Here is a 16,794-nt window from a genome sequence, read left to right on the forward strand (position 1 = left end):
AAAAGCTTACGGACCTTGTGACTTGGTTGCCAAACGTCACCTCATCAGGCTCCCTGCAGCTGTGCCCCGTCTTCACACCAACACCTAGTACCTCACTCTGAAAACCACCTCCTACCCTTCTGTTCTTGCTCCATTGCTTCTTTTAGCCCTGCTCCTGAACTTTGTGACCACAGGCCCCTGGGGTCACCCCCCACCCCCGCCCACCATTGCTCGGCTTCATCTCCTGTCCTGTCCTGAGCCATCCCAAATACAACCTCTCCCAGCATCTTCTGCTTCTTGCCCCTACATGCTGCTCACCAGCCTATCTCTGCACCTGCACAGCCTAGATCAGTCCTGGGGAACTGCATCTCCACCAGGCATGGATGATCTCTGGCCTCCACACACTGCTCATTTAAAAATGCCACTCGCCTCAAATCCCTTGGGGATTCCACACCACCCATTAGCCATTTTGGTGGAAACAGAAGCGTGCAGACCTAAATCCCCCACTCCTCCAAACTCTTCCTATACAAGTAGACCATCTAATCTTATTTCCTGGTCCTATTAAGGGAGCACAAAGCAGATTCCCTAGCAAGGGAACCCACAAGGCCATGGTTTCCACAAACCCAAGTATGCAGCCTCAGCAGAGCCACAAACGGAACTACACCCACCCCGCCCTCTGCACCCTGGGCCAGCAGGTTCAGGCCCCTCACTTACCTGGTCACATCCCTGCCCTCCCAGGCTATAGCTCCTTCTTCAAGTCAAGGCCTCTCACCATGCTCTCTGCAAAATATCCAACCACTCCTTTCTGCAACCCTCACATGCCTTCTGCTATCATGATTCTTGCTTTTTCCTGGTTCCCCTTTCAACCCAACCAGCTAAGCAGTCCTCTACTGCTTCCTGAGTTTTCTCTGAAGCTTTCCATCCACTGACACAGTTCTTAATAGCATTTATAAGCCTGACTCCTACAGGACCCACTTAAGATAGAAACCAATCACACACCAACCTCAGGGAAGAATGACATCCAAAACCCATGAACCATTAATGCCTCTTCTGTCCCCTCCCAAACACCCAAGCTCTCCTACTCATGTTTCTTATCCTCTCAGATGGCACCCCAACCCCCCAGCAACCTTCAAACAACCCCCTCCTCAAATCCCCCAACCCCACACAACTGACCAATAACCCACATTTCAGGTTCTCAACCTTGACGCCTAAAAAAGCCAGTGTGAGAATAAGCATCTGGCAAAGAAAAAGTAGCACTAGATAACCCTCAATGCTTCATAAAACCCATGCACAATCAGATTTACCAAGCAATTACACATTACACACAAATATTCACCACTCTAGAGCCTTTTTCAAATTCCCCACCCACAATAAACCACTCATTTATCACATAAGCACAAGCCCGCAAAAGACAAATAACAATTTTGACAGACGCTGTTTACTTCAGGATAAATGATGAGAATGTAATCTAGTAACTTAATTTCTATCAAGGCCAGCAAATTTTTTTTCCGTAACAAAGACTAAGTGGGGTTCTAGTAAAACCAAAAAGGAATTCAGGTTTCAAGAGTCTCTTTCAGAGACTGACCAACTATAATACCAAGTATTAACATGAGCACACCAGACTGGCCCTGCATGCTCCCACGCTGCCAATACTCTACACCCTGACATCTTTGTGCCATTAAAGGGAAGGACAAACACCACCCCAACATAGCAAGTTTTCACTGAATGCTTAATGGAACATGTGAACTTGGGCAGCACTCTAAATCTGTTAAACAGCAAACCAATTTTACAGCACTCCCAGTAAACTTCAAATATATTCCAAACAACCAGATATGTAAAAAGTCTTAGTTTATTAACTCTCTCATGAAAAATCTGCACAATCACCACAGACACAGTCACTGCAGAGTCTTTATTCCTTCTGTGAATTAAAGAAAAAGAAAAATTTAGTTAGCAACTGCCTTTAAAAATTAAAGTTCAAAGTCTTCAACAAACCCCAAAATTAATGACACTCATGCAGAATGAACATTAGTAACCTAGACCATATTAAGTTTGTGTGATCTTAAAACAATGTAAGCATCAAGATATAAAACTCACAAACATTCAAGTTAGGGATGAGACAAAAAACAAGTTTTGACAACAAAACCTTGTCACTGCTAGTTTTTAAGGGGCACAACTCTTGAGAGCATTTGTAAATATACTTCTAAATCATTTCACATGCTCTATTTTTAATGACTGTCAACCAAGGAGTCTAGCAATCTAAACGAAAAGCTTGAATTATACCTGTTGTCCAATCTCCAGCTCACTGAATCAGTGGCAGGGAAGGGGGAAAGGAGGGAAGAGGGAAAAGAAACATTTCATTAATAGTCCCTTTTCAAACTCCTAAATAATCTGCATGCAATCAGATACCTTAATGACTATTTTGTTCTTTGCAATTGTATAAAGAGCACTCCCTAGACACACTCACTGATTTTATTCCACCCAATTTTGAGAACAGCCTGCCTGATTACTATGGTTCGTAGGCTGCCACTGCCTACTTACACATGAAGGCGCCTCTGCTTTGCTCAGCAACACCGTGCTGGGCACGCTAGCACCATCAACAGACCTGAGAATCATCGCAGACTGAAGTCTAATTTAACCACAAGGGGAGAGCTCTAAATGATCAAGCAAGTCTTTTAAAACCTGTCTCAGTTCAGTACTTTAAAAGCCACCATTCACAATCAACACAAGTAGTGTAAATTAGTATTTAAAAAGGCAGAACTCAGCTGATGTAAAAAAAATTCAATTGCTCTTCAAACATGAGACTACTCCGTAATTTAAAACAACTCTATTATACCCGAAAGGTGCAACTCCAACATCTGGATTCCAACATCTAAGTTCAAGGGACATTACTATGCCTTTTTTTATTTGAGCCAAAGAATACACGTGCTCATTTATGCATTCCTGCACTAGTGCAACCTGAAGCAAGGAACAGTGATAGCTCAGGTCCCCACAGGGCTAAACTCTGCACGTCACCGCTGAGCACTAACACACGTAACTCAAAGGCTGAATGAAGAAAACAATGTGTAAAAAAGTTCTTCAGATCTAGATCAGAACACAAATATTGACTGTTTTTCAACTTCTGGAACTTCTGTCAACAAGTATACTAAGCCTCACAGAGGGAGCAGTTATTCTAACTAAGCAGCAAGCAGTTCCTCTGGCAGTCCATTACAACGCCATGGCACCCGGAAGTCAACGGGATTACAGCCCAGAGCAGGCACACCAGGTTTACGGCCTGGTCTGGCGGGGAGTCACGGTGAGAGGAAGCATGTCGGTGAGAGGAAGCATGTCGAGCGGTGACCACCACTGTTTCAAAACCTTACTAGTCCCAACCCACTCTCAGCCCACTTTACATGTTACTGCTTTAGGCTGCTCAGATGTGCAAAAGTATTTTAAGTACCTGCGGGAAAAGCGTATTTATCAAAGGCTTTGATGTGAATATTCAATTATCTTGGAAATTTTCCAATAAAAAAAGGGCATCAGGTGGAAAGCTGGAGATCAACTAATAAAAAGCAATGGGACAGTAAAGGAGACAGTAAAAGGCAGCTTTCGGTGTGTGCTCCTGGGACAGAGGCTTTGCCAGATTTTCCGGACCAGTTTATCACCAAAGCTGCCAGAGAATCAACCAATCTCCAGAGTCCCCAAGGGAAAGACTGCTCATGACTGGATGAGTGAATCCTTCCCAAGCCCTGTGTTAAGTAAAGCCATTTCCTGGGTAGGTGGTACTCTGGAACACAGCATTTCCCAAGTGCCAGTTAAAAGCGGCTACCTTCCTCCACTGGGGCACTTCACAACTTAACATGCATTTTTGAGTTTCCAAAATAAACGTCATTTGAAGTTTTTCTCCTTTGCCCATAATATACTACTTTAAACCGTAGCAGTGGTGTTATAATAGACTATACTACAAAACTCTCTTCCGAAAGCCAACATGCAAAGCATCAAAGCAAACTTAGTGAAGGTGATGCATCCCCACACCGTGCTCACAATCTCAGTACCTGCTAGACACTTCATTTCTGATGAACAAGAATTCCAAGAAAGTAGAGGAAAAAGGCAAAAAAAAAAAAAAGTTCACAGAACACTTGATTATTTGTTAATTTAACAACCCAACACCTTAATTCCATTCAACTACTCACAATTAGCTAGCAAAGCTGGTAAAAAGCTCATCATTAAAATCACTTAAGTCCTGACTAACTGGAGAGGAAAACAATGAAGAACTGTGCTACCTCTCCAGCATGCCAGGAAAACATGGGCCACATTGATTCAGCTGCTTCTTCAATCAGTTGTCAATTTTAAGAAAATAAGTCTTGGGAAACTAGATCTGCTCCCCCTTTAACAATCTTTGTAATTAGCAGTAAAATGAAAACTTTCCTGATAGGACTTGCCAGGCACCCACCAGGATCACTCTACCGATCACTGAACCGATGTGGCCCCATGTTGTGCTAATCTGTGAGCTAACAAGGGGTGGGCAAAGCTACTCTACTGAGGTGTTAAGATACTACATTACGTGGCTTCTCAAAACAGGTTACCTTCTGTAATCCAGAAGAAGTCGGAAAAGAAGAAACATTAAGAAAGGTTATTAAGAAAACAAATCCCCACCTTTCTACAAACTAAAAACCTGGAATTGACATTTCTGTATTTCCCTTGATAAACTATACCTTTTTGCCAGCACCAACATTGGCCTTTGCAGTCCCCCTGACTTTCTTCATTCTGTTCTTGCGTTCCTTTCGCTGTTTTCTCGAGGTCTTTTTCTTCTCGTACAGGCCATGCTGAAAAAGAAAGGAATATATATACGTATACACATAGGTGACTTGCAAACATCAACATTGTTACATACTAATCCGGTAGGGAAAGTGACCAGGCTGGAGCTCAAGAAATACAGCTTCAGAAGTCAACACTCTTCAAGTACATTTAACAATACTTGTTTGTGCTAGAACAGAAACGGTCATTGAGATAGCACGAACAGAAAACAGCACAGGAGAAGTGTGCACTCAACGCTCCGTGCATGCTGTTATGGTTCGGAGCCTACAGTTCGCTAGGTCTCCACATTTTCAGGGTCTCTTCCATTTCAACTCCGTTTCCTACTCATAGCTGACAGAGGAATCTTTCCCAAGAACTCTACACCCCCCACGGAGACAGCATCCAGCTACTCATCTTCACTCTGCCCACTTCTGCATTTGCTCTTCCTACTGCCTACAGGAATGCTCCCCTATCTTTACAAGGAACTCGGCTTCACTTCACCTCAGCCAGGTCTCCCAGACCACCCAATTAAAAGAGTGCAGGGCTTCCCTGGTGGCGCAGTGTTTGAGAGTCCGCCTGCCGATGCAGGGGACACAGGCTCATGCCCCGGTCCGGGAAGCTCCCACATGCCGCGGAGCGGCTGGGCCCATGAGCCATGGCCGCTGAGCCTGCATGTCCGGAGCCTGTGCTCCACAACAGGAGAGGCCACAACAGTGAGAGGCCCGTGTACCGCAAAAAAAAAAAAAAAAAAAGAGTGCAGCATCTATCTACCACATACCTATTCAATGGAAAGATTTTACCTAATAGCAAGGAGGAAAAAAAGTTAAAAGGGGGCAGACACAAGAACTATTTCAAAGTAACAATTCATTTGCTCATTCACAATTTAGTATATAAGCTAGGGAGTTTGCCCAGTCTACTGCTGTACAGTTGAGCCCTGAACAACTGCACAAATATGGGTGCCAACCCTCAACAGTTGAATATCTGATTATACCTTACAACTGGCCCTCCACATCCACACTTCCCTTCACATCTGTGCAGTCAACCAACCTCGGATCGCCTTAATACAGATTTTACTACTGAAAAAAATCTGCGCGTAAGTGGACCTTCATAATTCTAACCCGTGTTGTTCAACGGTTAACTGTAGGTCATTGTGTAGTGCTTGGTACTCAGGAAGTGATCCAAAAGCTTTCATGGTTCCTGGCAACCTGTGAAGTTAAGCCCAAACTCAGATGCTTGGGAATAAAGATTTCACTTAATTTGGTGCCAACCTACCTGTCTAAACTCATCCCCCTACCTACTTCCAGTTCCTACCTCTAGGAGCACTGCTTTACCTGCTCTTCTAGACCCATCTGAAATGTCACCTCCTCAAATCCTGCAGACCCCATTCTGAACTCCTGTTCAGAACTATCTGTGCATTTTATCAAAGAACCTTTTCTCTCAACCCCTTAAGAGTTCTTTAGTATGTTGTCCCCCTGCAGACTGCTTGCTTTTGCTCACTCCACTGCACGCACAACACAATGTTACTGAAAAAATGTCTTTAGCAGCTGTTGAACAGATAGGACACCTACTCTTGCAAGCCTGTGTTTGGGCTCATTCTTCTTTGCGTAATCCAAGGAATCGTAAATCATGCCAAAGCCAGTTGTCTTGCCACCACCAAAATGGGTTCGGAATCCGAACACAAAGATGACATCTGGTGTGGTCTTGTACATTTTGGCTAGTTTTTCCCGAATTTCTGTCTTAGGTACTGTTGCCTTCCCAGGATGAAGGACATCGATGACCTAAAAAGATTACCAAGTTTAGTGTTTATTATAATGAAATACATCTTCGAAACTGAATAACAACCAACTTTTGACGTACCCTTCCTTACCATTTGTTTCCTCTGAAGTAGTCGGTTGGTCATGAACTTCCTTGTGCGGATAGTTACCGTGTCGTTCTGAAAACATAACAACGCTCATTAATAAAACCATTCAACCTTTTCTTGACCCGCTGTGATTTTCCAAGAGCTAGAATTGCAATGTCCAAATCAGTAGACCCTGTGGCTATCCATCTGTGGATAATTAATTAAAAATAAACAACATTTAAAACGCAATTCCTCAGCTGCAGGAACCACATTTCAAATATTCAGGGGTCACATGGGTTAGTGGCAAAAAAGCTTCAATAAAAGAAAAAAAATGCACAAATTCCCATCTCCTCCTAACCCACTTAGCACAGTGCCTAACTCACAGGTCACCCCATCACAAAAACAGCATCACGAAAACACTCAACAGCCACATTCTGAATCTATCAAGATTTTAAGTCTGGAAACGCCTTACTTCACTTCATTACAGAAATCACTCTGCAGCAAGGTTTCTCAAACCTCTGGTATTTTGGTCCAGAGCGGGGGACTGTCCAGTGCATTTTAGACCGTGGAGCAGCATCTTTGACCTCTAACCACTTGATGCCAGTAGCACCTGCGCTTCCCAGTTGTGACCAAGAATGTATTCAGATTTTGTCAACTGTCCCCTCAGAGGCAAAAAATCACCCCCAGTTAAAGCCTACTTCTCTGGAGTAAAGCTGTGACTCTATAAATGTTATCGTCACGGCACCCTGTTTATTGCATCCTGCACAGATGTGACAAGCATTGCACCACCTCCTTGTAAACTACCCTTCTTGAATGACCAACGCTACACCCCACAAAAAAAACTGTACCCCCTTCTGAATGGCCCCGTTGCTCTTTTACACTATGAGTGACTACCAAGGAATGTGGGCATTCAGCGTGCTTACACTAAAATAATTCACCAAAAAGAAGAGCTCTCATAGTAGATTGACTAATTTTCGACTGCAGTCTGAAAAACCATACCACACTAAGTTCACTTCAACAATATTCGATTCTTGAAAGTAAGGGTCAAGGGAAAAACAGCTCGCAGATAGAGTGGGGTTAAAAACAGGTGAACCTTCTAATGAGCTAATCATGACATGGCAAGCCTTAAAGTGGCTCCTCTTCCCGGGGCCTGTTTCCCCCCTGTGAAACAAGAGAATCCATTCGGCTGACAATATTCTAGCTTACACGTGGGAACGGTTTCAGTCGTCGCAACACGCCCGGGCGCTGCTGACACCCTCTTCTCCTCCTGGGCTGCCTTCACCGGCGAACCGCCTACCCCAAATTAAGCGTTCAAGTGCGATGTGTCTCTCCTCACCCTACCCCACCCCACCCACTAGACTCCACGAAGCCGACAAACGCAGCAGCCGCTCCCGCAGTCCCCATTCCGAGGACTCCGAAGCCCGGCATGTCTGGGTCGACAGCGCAGCCCGGACTCCCCGCCGGCGGCTCCCCGGCCCTCGGCAACCGGCCTCCGTCAGACACGGCCAGGGAAGAGCAATCGGGCTTCGGGCGGCCGTAGTGCTAACAGCGGGACCAGGGGACGGAGGATGGCCCAGATATGCGTTGGATGATCCCTGGATCCGCAAAGACTCACCATAATGGCGGCTGATCGTCAAGCAGCCAGGAAGGAAAAGAGGACTATCTTCCGCCGGCCAATCATATCAACGCTCACGGAAGGACCCCGGGAGACGCCGGCGTGGGGGCGTGGCCAGACCACGAGGCCGACCGCGCTAATGCCTGATTGAAAGTGTATAAGATCTGCTTTCTTCGCTCTTTCGCCACACCCCCGGAACGTGAACGGCCAATCCGGAGGGGGAACAGTTTGGGCCGACCAGGTTTACTCAAGCACGTGTTCCACTTCAATTCGTTATCTTGAACTGTCTCTACTTAAAATTCCGGTAAACCGGATTAAAGTTAATTCCCCTCCAACCGCGTTAGAGGTTGGTAAAGCTCGAAGGCATCCTTGGAGGTCCTCTCGACCAGCCTCCTCATTTTACTGCTAGGGAAACTGCAGAAACCCGGACTCAAACTTTTATTTCAAGTACGCAAAACTGGCCGTTTTAATTTATTGCTATTTAATTAATTTATTTTTTCTGAGCTTAGAGAATCTGATTTTCTAATTAAAAATAAAAAATTCTTTAATTTGTCTTTTTCTGAAAAATCTTAATCCCCACAAAAGTGAGCTTTTAATAAGTATCTGCTTGATAGAGAAATTTGTTAGTTTACAGTGAGACATACGTGTAACAATAAAGAACATAAGCATGCAGGTTCAGAGACCTACAAATCAGGTTGCAGGCTTTTGAGAGCGCTGCTATGTGTCTGTTACTTTCTGAGTACTTTTACCCTTATTTTGCCATTTAACCTTCCCACCAACTCTAAGAATTAGGGTACATATTACTTATCCCTTTTATAGATGGGAAAACTATGACAGCACGAGGTTAAGGAACTTTCCCAAGGTCGCTCAACTTTTAAGCAGTAGTGCCTAAACACCCATGGATACTGTGGTTCCAGAATCTTTGTTTTTAACTTCTAGATAATGAAAATCACTCACCAAATCTTCAAAGATATATTAACTGCTGAAATAGGAAAATCTGGTTTGCTTTGCTTTCTGTCTGTGACATGTTTTACTAGTGGGTATCCATAAAGTTTGAAGACAGCATCCCTTAAAATTCAAAAGTGTTGAACCACTTTATTGGTTTCTGTTTAGAGTTTCTCACAAATAGTAAAGAAGTAAGTTTCAGGTTCTGTAGCCCTGAGTCCTATGGTGGAATGGTTTTCTCTCTAGTATCATGCGCTAAGATGTCACACTAGGATCACCTCCCACAGGGTGTGAGGTGTGAGATAAGAAATTTATTTCCTCAGTACATGAATAATCGCTTCCTATTCTCCCTTCATCTTGTTTCCCTAGCTCAGCATGGCTCACTTTTCACACTAAACCCACAGATTTTCATCTTCTGTTTTTGTAATCAATAATATGTTTAACTCTTCTTCTTTTTCAAAATAACTTTGTGAACTGGAGGTGTATGCATGGCCGTGTTTTCTGCCCTGTTTACTTCCTTTCTAGATAATCTAGATGAAGTCCTCTGTTCCTTAGGCAGGTTCATTTTAGCCTCCACCTTTCCTTAAATAATTAGAGGCTCTTAATTAAGATGGTATTGATGTTGATAAGACGATTTTCCATTGTATGCAATTTTTGGCTCTCTGGTTTTCTAAAAGTTTTGAGGCAGGGGGGTTGTAGTTTCTTTGCAGGTGTCAGGTGACAAGAAGAAATGGACCGGAAACCGGACCTTGAAAATACCATGAAGGTTTCGGTACAGTTTCAAGGAGGTGCCGCCAGATGGCAGTGTAGAGAGAAGGCGAAAAGCGGCGTGTTCGGAGCCTCTCTTAACAGACAGAAGCGCCGGCGAGTAGCGGAAGTGGAGGCGGGCACGTGGGGCGAGCTACGGTGGCCGAAAAAATGCCGGGGATGTGTTAGCAACCAGTCAAGAATTAGTCCCGGGCGGGTGCTGTGAGCATCGTATTTCTAATCTAGCTCAGCGAGTCTCGAGGAGGGAGCCCCGGCAGCCGTCACCATGGTGAAGGAGCAGTTCCGGGAGACGGATGTGGCCAAGAAAATGTAAGATGGAGCAAAACTCCCCGAAGAGCAGAGAAATTAGGGGCAGAGGGGTCCGAGGTCAGGGAAGGGTCAGAGGTGAGGTCGGTTGGAAGGGAAGGGCCAGGAATCAGTGGGAGGTGTGGGCACAGTTCAAGAGTATCAGGTTAGATTAATGGATATTGATCGGGCAGAGGGCTTTCACGACCTGGGAAACCCAGGCCAGGGGTGGTTCCTTGGGCGGAGAAGGGGGGATGTGGTGGGAACCTGGGGGATGTGGTGGGAACTTTGGCGATCCGTGCACCATGGGCCGAAGCTCGAGTTCTCCTGAGGTGAGACGATGACCCCTTTCAGCGAATCTTTGGTCATTGCAATGAATGGGAGCGACCTGGGGCGGGGACTCATTTTGCTGCAGAGCACATGACACGGAGGTAGTATTTGCTGACCAAAAGAATGGAGTTGCCAGCTAGAAAGCTGTATCACAGGCAGATGGATAGCAGTCTCAGAAATGAGGCTGTTATTCTGGACCTTCTTCAGAGCTAATTTAGTAGGCCACAACCTCTCCTTAGACCTTCCAGTAGAGAAACACATCAATCATTCTTGTAGTAGATGCTTAGTGAGGAAGGTACTGTGTTCTGGCCCCGATGATAGACATGAAGATATGACATGAGTAAGACCTTACTGCCTAGTCTAGCTGGAGAAGGTAGACAAGTCAACGTTGGATAGGACAAGTGCGAGGACAAGGGTAGGCATAGGGGGTTCTGACAGCACAGGTGGGCAAGGGGTTCAGGCAGAACAGCCTTCTTCCAGGAGCCTACAGGAGGGAGAAAGTATAGTGATGAGAAGGAAGTAGATTTGAAGCTTTGTTTCAGAGCCATCTTGCAGGCAGTGAGGAATCTTTTTTTTTCTTTAATTGAAGTGTAGTTGATTTACAATGTTGTGTTAGTTTCAGGTGTACAGTACAGTGATTCAATTATATATATATATTCTCTTTTAGATTCTTTTCCCTTATTGGCTATTACAAAATGTTGAGTATAGTTCCCTGTGCTATACAGTAGGTTCTTGTTGGTTATCTATTTTATATATAGAATGTGTATACTTTAATCTCAAACTCCTAATTTATCTCTTCCTCCCCCCTTTCCCTTTGGGAACCATAAGTTTGTTTTCCATGTCTGTGGGTCTACTTCTGTTTTGTTTTTTAAATATATTTATTTATTTATTTATTTTTGGCTGCATTGGGTCTTTGTTGCTGCACGAGGGCTTTCTCTAGTTGCGTCCACTAGGGGCTACTCTGTTGCGGTGCACGGGCTTCTCATGTTGCAGAGCACGGGCTCAAGGTGCACAAGCTTCAGTAGTTGCTGCACGCGGGCTCAGTAGTTGTGGCTCGTGAGCTCTAGAGCGCAGGCTCAGTTGTTGTGGCTCACGGGCTCTAGGCGCGCGGGCTTCAGTAGTTGGGGCTCGCGGGCTCTGGAGCACAGGCTCAGTAGTTGTGGCGCACGGGCTTAGTTGCTCCGCGGCATGTGGGATCTTCCCGGACCAGGGCTCAAACCTGTGTCCCCTGCATTGGCAGGCAGATTCTTAACCAATGCCCCACCAGGAAAGTCCTATTTCTATTTGGTAAATAAGTTTATTTGTATCTTTTTTTCCCCCACATATAAGCAGTATCATGTGATATTTGTCTTTCTCTGTCTGGCTTACTTCACTTAGGATAATCTCTAGATCCATCTGTGTTGCTGCAAATGGCATTATTTCTTTCATTTTTATGGCTAGTATTTCACTGTGTGGGTGTGTTTGTAAATATATATATATATGCATATATCTGTATATATCTACAGCACATCTTTATCCTTCATCTGTTGATGGACATTTAGGTTGCATCTATGTCTTGGCTATTGTAAATAGTGCTGCAACGAACATTGGGGTGCATGTAGCTTTTCAAATTATAGTTTTCTCGGGATATATGCCCAGGAGTGGGATGGCAGGATCATATGTAGCTCTATTTTTACTTTTTAAAGGAACCTCCATACTGTTCTCTACAGTGGCTGTACCAATTTACATTCCCACCAACAGTGTAGGAGGGTTCCTTTTTCTCCACACCCTCTCCGGCATTTACTATTTGTAGACTTTTTGATGATGGCCATTCTCTCAGTTTGAGGGGTGTGAAATTGACAGGATTGGTAGGGATGGGTAAGGGAGAAATGAGATTGACACACAGAATTTCTTGGTTGGGCAATCTTACAGCTGGCTCCCTCTTATTCAGAATTCAGCGGAAATGTCAATTTTCCAGACTTTCTGGCCACACGACATGGTCTCCTCAGACTCTCCTCTACCGCTTCACGTCATTTTCCTCCCCTGCATCTATTCACTTTTGTGTATCTATTTGTTTATTCTCTGTCTTGCCCTCCCTGAAATTGAGCCCCATGTTGTCAGGGAATTCCCTGTCTTATCTAATCTGTATCCTCAGCCCCTGAGGATGGTGCCTGGCACATCATACGTAAACCCCCAGTTTTTTTTTGGAAAATGAACAAGGAACAGATTTGGGAGAGAAAGTTCCGGGCTTTGTTTTAGATGTGCTGAGTTTGAGGTGCCTGTTAACTGTCCAGAAGAAGTATCTGTATGGTCTCCAGCTGAGTGGAGATAGCTGGCCTGCAGAGAGAGATTAGACAGACACGACTCAGAAAGAATGTGTAGAATGAAAAAAGTTTGAGGGTTGTAACCCTAGGTAGGGAGAGATGCCAATATTCAAGAGAAGGCAGTAGAAGAGACCACAAAAGAAACGTAAGAGGGAACGAGTCAGCAGGATGAAGTGACATTTAATAATGAGAGAGCAGAGCCTATAGGGAGTTGGAAGGGCAAGGTTGCTTATGGTGGGTCATATGCATAAATGCTATTTTTGGTAAGTGGTTTTGATGTAACTGTTCCCCTATCTCTTTCCATCCCAGAAGCCACATCTGTTTTGGAATGAAGTCAGCTGAGGAGATGCGCCAGCAGGCTCACATCCAGGTTGTGAGTAAGAACCTGTATAGCCAGGACAACAACCATGCCCCACTGCTATATGGGGTGCTTGACCACAGGATGGTAAGACCCCTGCCCTTCCTGGTTCCATGTGTTTTCACTTGCTGATGAAACTGGTGACTTACCAAAGAGGAAGAAGCAAGGGCTTCCTTCCACCTCCCCCATTCCCCTGCGCCTCTCAGGGACGCCAGCCTCCTTTGGTCAGGCGGATGTGAATACCCTGCAGTTTCCCAGGTGATTCTGACTCTGAGTCCCCTGGTCACCGGTGAGGACTGGTCCCACTTTCCTGTCCACTGGTCTCCATTGATTATGGTGTGCTTTTATCCACAGGGTACGAGTGAGAAGGACCGTCCTTGTGAAACCTGTGGGAAGAACTTGGCTGACTGTCTGGGCCACTATGGGTACATTGACTTGGAATTGCCATGTTTTCATGTGGGGTACTTCCGAGCAGTCATAGGTATCTTACAGGTAAGCATGTATGTGTTCATCTCCAAGGTATAAACCTGGGAGTTATTGATCTAGGGACATTAGAGTGAGCTTGGGAATGATGAGTGGTGGGAGATACATGTAGAGAACATTCTTATACTAAAAACAATATTTCATCTTGCAATAAGCTAAATTGCTTAAAAATTCTTTTTCCTTGGTTTTCCTTGAGTAGGTGGTAGATAGGCATTGTAAAAAATATTAGTAATTCAAGCAGTACAGAACAGCACAAAAAAGAAAAAATAGTTAACAAAAACGCCACCAGCTGGCTCTGACTATGGCCAGCATTCTGGTGAACATGGGCTGCCTTTGCGTGTCTTCATGTAGATCTGTACATTGTAGCTAAGTGTCCTGGGCAAGGGGGGGTGGTGGCTTTTTTAAAAAAAGAAGAGACTTAGAAAAAAATCTATTACTGGCCAAAGCTCAGGAGATCGTATCAAAAAAGTTTGTTTTAAAGGAATTGAAAGAAAAGACTCTGTCATCCTCTCTTATCCTTTTACCTGTTTTGTTTCATTTTAAAAAGATGATCTGTAAAACCTGCTGCCACATCATGCTGTCCCAGGAGGAGAAGAAGCAGTTTCTGGATTATCTAAAGAGGCCCGGCCTGACTTACCTCCAGAAGCGAGGGCTGAAGAAGAAAATCTCTGATAAATGCCGGAAGAAGAACACGTGCCATCATTGTGGCGCCTTTAATGGTGAGTGGCTGCACCTCTCATCTTTCGTTGTGGCGGCAGTTTCTGTAACTGCATTTCCTAGACCGCAGCCTCAGGCCAGCCTAACCAAGAACCTGATTTTTCCAACCGTGGTAAAATAAATTAACTCTTACAGGTACTGTAAAGAAATGTGGGTTACTGAAGATAATCCATGAGAAATACAAGACCAACAAGAAAGTGGTGGATCCTATCGTGTCAAATTTCCTTCAGTCCTTCGAAACCGCCATCGAGCATAACAAAGAAGTAGAGCCTCTACTGGGGAGGGCACAGGTGAGCCTGGAACGCAAGCCTGCCCCCCTCTGCATGGAATGTCCTCTCCCTCCCCCTCTGGGTACACAGCTTCCTCCAGAATGAGAGGTCCCCTGGAGCTAGATCTCCGGGAGTACTCCACATGACAGGCATCCATCTGGCACTAAGTTCAATGTGCACCAGCCTCGTAACTAACACGTTTTTAATCGTACGGGTAACACGCGTTACATTTTCATTGTAGAAGATTGTAAAATTACAGCTGTGTAGGGCATACACTGAGCGATCCTGTTTCTCACATGCAAAATGACATAGAAGAATTTGTAGGTACTTTACCTGGCACAAACTTGATTAGTAGAATTTTATGAAGTGTCTTGTTCTGAGTTTGATTAGCACTTAAGTCACTTGGTACCTTCTAGAATTGATAGTATACCAAACTAAGAAATTAGTTGAGTGGCTGCTAAGTACCAAACTGTCAGACCTGCGGGGGAGCGTCAGGAACTGCAAGGCAGTGGGTCTGTGCTCAGGGATCCCACGGTTTAGATGTGTCGTAGGTCACTCATCTGTGAAAACATAGCCAATACCATGGGGCACAGTGCCAACTGTCACAGGAATGGCAAGGACAGTGAGTTCAGTGGGAAATCCGGAGGAATATGTCACTTTGGACTTGGTTAGGGGGGACTGTGAAGAAAGGTGTGGTTTGTTCTGGTCCTTAAACTTGAGTAGGGTTTAGAGAGTCAAGGGCAACAAGCTCAGCACGTCCAGGTGGCAGCGTTCAGGCTTGTTCTGAAGCTGAGGTTCTGTTTGAAAGTCCTGACGGCGCTACTAAAAACACCTTGCATGTAGTGACTGCTTTTGCCTTCCAGCACTGTTCCAAGTTCTTTCTGTGGATTGCCTTGTATTTAATCCTCGCAGCAACCATGCGGCAGCGTCGCCCAAGATAACAGTGAGCGGTGGAGGGAGAGTCCTAGCCAAGGCCATCGGAGCATAGCCTGTGCTGTAGGAAGGACGAACAGCTGAGTCTGCTTTCCAGAGGGCATCCCACTCTTGGGGGATGTGGAGCCATTGAGATTTTGAGCAGGGAAGGGACGAGAATTAATAACGAAATTTTAGAAGAGCCTGACTGTTCATCAGAAGACACCATTACAAAAATGAAAAAGCAGATCACATAGTGGGAGCAATAGTCACACTTCATCTGTCTGATAAAGGACTCTCATGTCCAGAATATAGGACACAGTTCTTATAAATCAGTAAGGGGGGGGACCCGAATTTTTTAATTTAATTTTATTTATTTATTTTTGGCTGCACCACACGGCATACAGGATCTTAGTTCCCTGACCAGGGATTGAACCCGTTCCTCCTGCAGTGGAAGGGTGGAGTCTTAACCACTGGACCGCCAGGGAAGTCCCAGAAAACCCCGATTTTTGAAAGCAGAAGCAAGACTTGAATTGGCACTTCACAAGAGGTTATATTCAAATGGCCAATCAGTAGATGAAAAGTTCAATGTTGTCACTCATCAGGGAAATACTAATTAAAACTACACACACACAGACCCTCTCAGCAAAATTAGAATGTAAAACAACTGAAAACCGAGTGCTGGCAAGGATCTGAAGCAGCTGGCCCTCCTACATTGATGGTGGCCATGTGAAACGTTTCCACCACTCCAAACAACAGTTTGGCAATTTCTTATAAAATAAGACCCACACTCACCCAGTGATCCAGCAGCTTTACTCTTAGGTGTATACCCAAGAGAGATGAGTACATATGTCCACAGAAATATTTGTACAAGTATGTTCATTACAGCTTTATTAATAAAAGCCAGAATTCGAAACAGCCCAGATGCCTGTCAACAGGAGAATGTAGAAATTGTCACAGATCTACACAATGGGATAGTATCCCGAAATGAAGGGAATGAGCTGACACACACAGCCTGGCTGAATCTCAGGATCCTGCTGAGAGGAAGCAGCTTTATACAAGAGAGTACAAAGCGTATGATTCCATTTAGATCAAGTCTAAGAACAGGCAAGACTGATCTGGGGTAAGGGCTTAGTACTGACTGGGAAAGGGGATATCAGGGTATTTTCTGGAGAGAGGGACATATTCTTTATTTGATTTGAATGGTGGTATATGTG

At 44.7% G+C, this 16,794-nt stretch overlaps 2 protein-coding genes across 4 annotated transcripts in view; one reads left to right on the forward strand and one right to left on the reverse strand.

The window, feature by feature from the left end:
- Nucleotides 1-1,810: 1,810 nt before the first annotated feature.
- RPS24 (ribosomal protein S24) lies at nucleotides 1,811-8,283 on the reverse strand. Of its 3 annotated transcripts, XM_060034713.1 has the most exons (7): nucleotides 8,208-8,283; nucleotides 6,620-6,685; nucleotides 6,321-6,530; nucleotides 4,671-4,781; nucleotides 4,011-4,028; nucleotides 2,260-2,281; nucleotides 1,811-1,897 (listed from the first exon to the last, which is right to left on the reverse strand). In XM_060034713.1, exons 1-5 carry the CDS (start codon nucleotides 8,208-8,210, stop codon nucleotides 4,023-4,025), a joined length of 396 nt encoding a protein of 131 aa, XP_059890696.1. In that variant the 5' UTR covers nucleotides 8,211-8,283; the 3' UTR covers nucleotides 1,811-1,897; nucleotides 2,260-2,281; nucleotides 4,011-4,022. The 3 variants fall into 3 exon arrangements, with proteins under 3 accessions (XP_059890696.1, XP_059890697.1, XP_059890695.1); XM_060034714.1 differs by lacking the exon at nucleotides 4,011-4,028; XM_060034712.1 differs by lacking the exons at nucleotides 2,260-2,281; nucleotides 4,011-4,028.
- Nucleotides 8,284-10,060: 1,777 nt separating this feature from the next.
- Nucleotides 10,061-16,794, forward strand: part of POLR3A (RNA polymerase III subunit A) — a 51,115-nt gene continuing 44,381 nt past the window's right edge. Inside the window, exons 1-5 of the mRNA XM_060034716.1 lie at nucleotides 10,061-10,229; nucleotides 13,148-13,283; nucleotides 13,551-13,688; nucleotides 14,227-14,398; nucleotides 14,532-14,686. Coding sequence (XP_059890699.1) covers nucleotides 10,186-10,229; nucleotides 13,148-13,283; nucleotides 13,551-13,688; nucleotides 14,227-14,398; nucleotides 14,532-14,686 — 645 coding nt within the window. The 5' untranslated portion in view covers nucleotides 10,061-10,185. The remainder of the gene's footprint in view (nucleotides 10,230-13,147; nucleotides 13,284-13,550; nucleotides 13,689-14,226; nucleotides 14,399-14,531; nucleotides 14,687-16,794) is intronic.

This window comes from Delphinus delphis, chromosome 16 (genome assembly GCF_949987515.2).
Source record: "Delphinus delphis chromosome 16, mDelDel1.2, whole genome shotgun sequence".
Lineage (NCBI taxonomy): Eukaryota > Metazoa > Chordata > Mammalia > Artiodactyla > Delphinidae > Delphinus > Delphinus delphis.

Coding starts and splice junctions, on each gene's coding strand:
- RPS24 (XM_060034712.1), bottom strand. Junction 6,531..6,619: donor TACTTCAGAGGAAACAAATG/GTAAGGAAGGGT, acceptor TAATCTTTTTAG/GTCATCGATGTCCTTCATCC. Junction 4,782..6,320: donor CCAAACACAGGCTTGCAAGA/GTAGGTGTCCTA, acceptor TTTCTTTTTCAG/CATGGCCTGTACGAGAAGAA.